Source organism: Limulus polyphemus, unplaced genomic scaffold (genome assembly GCF_000517525.1).
Source record: "Limulus polyphemus unplaced genomic scaffold, Limulus_polyphemus-2.1.2 Scaffold4650, whole genome shotgun sequence".
In the NCBI taxonomy this organism is placed as follows: Eukaryota; Metazoa; Arthropoda; class Merostomata; order Xiphosura; family Limulidae; genus Limulus; species Limulus polyphemus.
Genome location: NW_013670260.1, coordinates 77,377 through 84,488, shown reverse-complemented (window position 1 = coordinate 84,488; position 7,112 = coordinate 77,377). Strand labels below are relative to the sequence as shown.

At 32.8% G+C, this 7,112-nt stretch overlaps 1 protein-coding gene across 1 annotated transcript in view; it reads right to left on the bottom strand.

Annotated features, from left to right (window-relative positions):
• Positions 1-801: 801 nt before the first annotated feature.
• The window catches only part of LOC106471485 (dihydrolipoyl dehydrogenase, mitochondrial-like), a 13,243-nt gene continuing 6,932 nt past the window's right edge, over positions 802-7,112 (bottom strand). The window contains exons 5-8 of the mRNA XM_013932086.2: positions 5,790-5,890; positions 4,318-4,461; positions 1,995-2,096; positions 802-1,064 (exon numbers count right to left, since the gene is read on the bottom strand). Coding sequence (XP_013787540.1) covers positions 828-1,064; positions 1,995-2,096; positions 4,318-4,461; positions 5,790-5,890 — 584 coding nt within the window. The 3' untranslated portion in view covers positions 802-827. The remainder of the gene's footprint in view (positions 1,065-1,994; positions 2,097-4,317; positions 4,462-5,789; positions 5,891-7,112) is intronic.

Here is a 7,112-nt window from a genome sequence, read left to right as displayed (position 1 = left end):
CAAACATTCAACATTAAAAACTTTGCAACTAGCGATGTAAGGATAAGTAACTGTGATACACCCTTTCAATGTACAGGGACCCTCAGAGGGTGACATAGAGGGATCGGATCCAAATATAGACTCCGCTGTGCCACTCTGGGGGGGGGGGGGGGGGTTTGAGGGGGAAGTCCCAGTTTTTTTTTGCATAGGGGGGGGGGATAAAAAGGGGCCGAACCCCCCCCCCCCAGAGTGGCACAGTGGAGTCTATATTTGGATCCGATCCCTCTATGTCACCCTCTGAGGGTCCCTGTACATTGAAAGGGTGTATCACAGTTACTTATCCTTACATCTCTAGTTGCAAAGTTTTTAATGTTGAATGTTTGGGGTAAGGCCAACAGTTCAGGAAGTAAATAATACATTACATTACAAAAAGAAATAAACATTTGGTAGCTGAACTCCATACCATGGCTTATATTTCATGTCAAATGACCGGTCAATCAAGCCTGGGGTGGGCAGAATCAAATGTGTTGCCTCCAAATAAGATGGGACAACAACAAGAAAATGTTAGGTCATAGTAACAAGAATGCAAAAACTAATTGTAAAGTTACTGGTGATCAATCAGTAATTTGATCATGTTTTATATATATCCATAGTGTTTTTTTTTCTGTTAGATCTAAGAATATTTCATTTCTTCTTCCTGTTAATCAATCACTTGCTTCACATTCAATTATAATGCAAAGCTAGAAAGAACAGGGTAGATTTTTCCAAAATAAAGTTATGTTTAAATATTTGTGTAAGAATATAAATGCGAGTTAGCCAGGTCTAAGTCCAAAAGTCTGAACGAATTACTACCAACTCACCTCTTCTTTTTTGTTTGGATCCTTCGCTGCCTCGAGGCTGACTCTGATTTTCTCGCCCTCTCGAACTGCTGCAGTCACCTTGGTGTTCAGTTTTATCTTTAAACCTTGCTTTATCAATATCCTTTGAAAGTTCTTGGAAATCTCCATATCTATTCCTAGACCGCCAATGTGGCCTAAAAATTCCACTGCCGTAACCTCTGATCCAAGTCTTGACCAAACTGAACCCTTGGGTACGAAAAGCAAATCACTAGTAATATCATTACATTTTATTCAGACACCGTTTTAATTTTAATCACAACCACACAAAAAGGACCATGACCTCTACCTTCATTAACACATACAAACAAGACAGTGACCTCTACCTTCATTAACATATACTAACAAGACAGTAACCTCTACCTTCATTAACACATACAAACAAGACAGTGACCTCTACCTTCATTAACATATTACGAACAAGACAGTGACCTCTACCTTCATTAACACATACAAACAAGACAGTGACCTCAACCTTCATTAACACATACAAACAAGACTGTGACCTCTACCTTCATTAACACATTCAAACAAGACAGTGACCTCTACCTTCATTAACATATACTAACAAGACAGTAACCTCTACCTTCATTAACACATACAAACAAGACAGTGACCTCTACCTTCATTAACACATACAAACAAGACTGTCTAATCTATGTAAAACATTGAAACAAACAAATATCAAACTTCTTTGATAGATAGTTTAGACAGAGTGTGAAATGGACAGCAACTGTCTATTAGAGACACAGTTGTATAAAATATATTGGTGACTATACAATCTACTTATGCAGTTCAAGTGTAGAGAAGGACGTTTCAAAAGTATTTTGCCTTTCGTCTTCGGATCAGTTTGTGCAAGTTGCTGAAGGTCTTGTACAGTATCCACATATTTCAGCAAGTGTTTCTCTAATAGACAGTTGCTGCCCATTTCACAGTCAACTCTAATATCAAAGTTATGAAAAGTCCATGTGTAAAAGAAATTTAGCACATAATACACCTATATCGGAAAAAAAAAGAAACTTTTACCCAAGTTGAAAGTATTTATGAAAATCTAGTTAATGTGAAATCTTACTTTTACGCACAGTAATTCATATACCATAGAATATGCGAATAACCTACCAGTTCTAATCCAATTACACCAGCTCCAATCACTATCATTTTCTCTGGAACTCTTTCTAAACTCAAAGCACCAGTTGATGATACAATGGTTTTTTCATCGATCTATCAAATAACAATAAACAAATCAAATGACTTCGAATTGTAATATGAAAATACATCGTTTATCCTAAGTAGCTTTAAACTCATAACAGTTTACATCTATTTATACTTAAATTTTATTGTTTTGTTGCTCTGTGATTGCCCTTTAAACAACTAACTACTATCATTCATGCCACTATAAGGTGTAAATCACTTAGGGAACGTGGAGCTCATGTTACACTATCGAATTACATTACCCACAAGCTACTCTGAGTTGCTCGTATGCATGCCTCGTGAAACATTTTTTATTATGTTATTATTTATTTTACCTAATCTAACCTTAACTAATCTAAAGAGATCCTTAATTTTACAGTTATGTTAAATTTCATACTTAATAGAGGGGTGGTGAATAAAATAAAGAAGAGGGGATGCCATTGAAAATATGTAATATATCTCACACTAGGGAAAATTTCGGATTTTTTAAAATATTACCTTATAAAATTAAGAACTTAAACCTTATATACTATTAAAATATGGATTATTAGCTACAATTGTATGCTAAACTAATGGGTGTGACATAAATAAAAATTAATAACATTTTGAAAATAACTCGATAAAAGACCATGACATGCACAGTTAAATCCACCCGTCACAAAAGGACTAACCATTGTGAAAGTGTATAAATACTTCGAAAAAAAAATTAAAATATTTAAGAATACAATCAACATGATCTCTACACTAGATGCTGACATTTATATATGTTCATTTTATATTTTTTTTTCTTGATTAAAATGTATTCTTTAATCTTTCAACAAGAAATGACATTTGGGTAAGATTTTGATATCCAGTGTGGTGTTATCTACTTGTGGTATCTCATGTTCTTTACTATAATGATCACCAATAGTACTGTTAGTATTGAAGTTTTAGATGTCATGTGAGTGTTCACATATTCTGTTATGTATGGGTCCTGTATGTGTACTACAGCATCTGCCACAAGTTAATTCATAAATAACGTTCATGTAGTCCACATTTAGCAGCTATACAGTTACCTTTTATGTACTGCATTTCATTTTTACACATAGAATTTGTTACTAAGGGTTTATGGAGATACCTGATGTTTAATTATTCTCCTCAGTTTTGTAGTGATAATACTGTTTGTATGCAATATAACCCAAACTTTAAATGTGTGTCCCATATTGACATTATTGTTTCTTTACAATATAACATGAGCTTTAAACTTGTGTTCCATATTGATATTGTGTTTTGTATACAATATAACCTGAACTTTAAATGTGTTCCATATTGATATTATTGTTTGTATACAATATAACCTGAACTTTAAATGTGTTCCATATTGATATTATGTTTTGTATACAATGTAACCTGAACTTTAAATGTGTTCCATATTGATATTATTGTTTGTATACAATATAACCTGAACTTTAAACTTGTGTTCCATATTGATATTATTGTTTGTATACAATATAACCTGAACTTTAAACTTGTGTTCCATACTGATATTATTGTTTGTATACAATATAACCTGAACTTTAAACTTGTGTTCCATATTGATATTATTGTTTGTATACAATACAACCTGAACTTTAAACTTGTGTTCCATACTGATATTATTGTTTGTATACATTGTAACCTGAACTTTAAATGTGTTCCATACTGATATTATTGTTTGTATACAATGTAACCTGAACTTTAAATGTGTTCCATATTGATATTATGTTTTGTATACAATATAACCTGAACTTTAAATGTGTTCCATATTGATATTATTGTTTGTATACAATATAACCTGAACTTTAAACTTGTGTTCCATATTGATATTATGTTTTGTATACAATATAACATGAGCTTTAAATGTGTTCCATGTTGATATTATTGTTTGTATACAATATAACCTGAACTTTAAATGTGTTCCATGTTGATATTATGTTTTGTATACAGTCCTGTGGGTAAACGTACGAGACAGTATACAAAACATAATAAGGGATTGTTTATGTATCACTGTTGGTTTGTTTAAACAACACAAATCAAGAATGTTTGATATGATCTAAACCTTTTAGACATGATTTACTTTCAACAGCAAACTTGAATGATATCAATAGCTCCCGAAGAAGCTGTAATAGCGAAATATTATGTTTTGTAGATAAATGTTACTTTATTTACATTAAAGAGATGTTCAAGTTACAAATATTATCCAATCAGAGCTACATGTTGCAAGTTTACAAACCTCTACACCAGGGAACGGAGTAGTTTCAGATCCTGTGGCAATGAGAATGTTTTTTGTTTTAATCACTTCCGAACCTCCATCTTTTTTTAAGGCCGTTACTTCGTTTGGTCCAGTGATTTTTCCATGTCCTTGTACGTGCGAAACCTATGGAGTGAAATAATACAGTCAACTCAAGAATGAAACAAGTTACCTGTTAGTATCCAAACACATTGATATTAATGTTTTAGTTTGAAGTTTTTTTTTAATAGTTTTAATGAAAAAAACTAAGATAGTAATAATCATTCATACACACACCTATCAATCCAAATGTTACAGATCCTCATAGTTCAAATTTTACACATCTTCACGATACAACTTTTACACATCTGCACGACACAACTGTTACACGTCCTCACGACACAACTGTTACACGTCCTCACGACACAACTGTTACACGTCCTCACGACACAACTTTTACACGTCCTCACGACACAACTTTTACACGTCCTCACGACACAACTTTTACACGTCCTCACGACACAACTTTTACACGTCCTCACGACACAACTTTTACACCTCCTCACGACACAACTGTTACACCTCCTCACGACACAACTGTTACACGTCCTCACGACACAACTGTTACACGTCTTCACGATACAACTTTTACACGTCCTCGCGATACAACTTTTACACGTCCTCGCGATACAACTTTTACACGTCCTCGCGACACAACTGTTACACGTCCTCACGACACAACTGTTACACGTCCTCACGGCACAACTGTTACACGTCCTCACGGCACAACTGTTACACCTCCTCACGATACAACTTTTACACCTCCTCACGATACAACTTTTACACCTCCTCACGATACAACTTTTACACCTCCTCACGATACAACTTTTACACATCTTCACGATACAACTGTTACACATCCTCACGATACAACTTTTACACATCTTCACGATACAACTGTTACACATCCTCACGATACAACTTTTACACATCCTCACGATACAACTGTTACACATCCTCACGATACAACTGTTACACATCCTCACTACAGTACTAATTTCTTCTTAACTAACAGTTATGGTTCAATATACAGGTTTGGGTTTGGATTAATTTTACGGTACTCTAAATATTCATCTACTTTAAAAGTATTTATTGGAGAACATAATTAATGAAAAGATGTTATCTTGCACAAGAACAAACTGATTATAAAATATCTTGTTAATCATGGCAGGTCTTGTTCTCTTACAGATTTTTATCTCACATTTTGAAAAACAGCATTATGTAAACTAATCCAAATATAATGCTTTTCATACAAGACATTATGATGAATTTTTAACACACGACACTATGGTACTTTTATTCAAGATACTAATGATATTTCACTATATACTATTGTATAATATGCTTATTTTTACACAAAACATTACAGTATAGTTCGGGTGAGATCTTGCAGCAGCGACACAGTGAGAAATTACCTTATTTTGTTTAAAAAGATGACCAATTCCTTGAGTGAGGGCTTTTACAGCATTTGTTTTCTGTTCCATCATCTTATCAAGATTTAAGGTGACACCACTGCCTGACAAACAAACAACCACAAGAGACTATTACATACAGTATACAAAACTAGGCCCAAATAAAGTAGCAATGTGGATCACACTGTACGTTAGCAGCTCCGAAGGTTTTACTACAGAACCTAACTAGAACTCTTCGGGAGATGTCTATAATAAAGCAATTTGTTCCTTGATAATAATTCAAATTTAACAAAATTAAAAAGGAGGGACAGGATTTATATATAGAAGAGCATGATCTGGTGTAAAATTAAGATAATTTAGCTAATACTATTTTTCTAGTACTATAAAAATCAACCACAGAACCTGAAGTGTAACAAATATACTTTCAGTTATATAAAATGGTTATTAGTAAGCGAATGTTAACGAAATTTGGCAGATTATCAGTAAACATTGCAATGCTTTCATACGCAAAATATCAATTTTTTTATTAAGTCTTAAGGTTTGTAAAGCAATGTTTTCCTCATGCCTTTTTTTTTTTTCTTTTTGCATGTTGACTATCCAACATGCAAAGTAATTTTCATTTTAAGATTAAAAATACTTTTACGCATCAGAAAATTTTCAAATTTCACATGTGAAATCTTTATACTGTCCAGATACTTATCAAGTATTTACTTAAAAAAAAAAAAAAAACTTTACATTTTATCTGTTATTTTCATTAAAGAATCTCTGTATGGGTTTGGTAGATTTGATTGATCTTGTAACCACCATAACAAAATTAGGAAATAAATATAAATTATGTCTCTTTCGTTCTAGAATGACAACAAATTATAACACGAAAACATAAATGTTTAGACTAAATAGCTTAAATCTCATAACATTATACATTTTTATATATTTATTATATTGACTTTTCAGCCGTGTCTGGCTAACAATACAGAAGTTACAACGACGTGGCACACGTGCACTCATGTTACCGTATCAAATAACATAAAACTGACCTTCAGTCTGTACAAAGTAACTTGTCTTGGCTGTGTTTTAGTAGACCATAATTTTGTAAAATACAGTCACATTTCCATTATTACATATGTATATAGATTATTACTATTTAGAAATAAGTTCTTAAACCTATTTTTCTTAAAACATAGAACAGTAAATAAAGAAGTAAAGCAAACAATTATCTCTTCTAGTTGGTTGCTGCTTGACGCAGGTTGCTAAGCCTTATCAAATTTCGCACTTGGAGGATATGAAATGAAATAATTTTTTTTTGGTTTTTTTATATAAACAGTT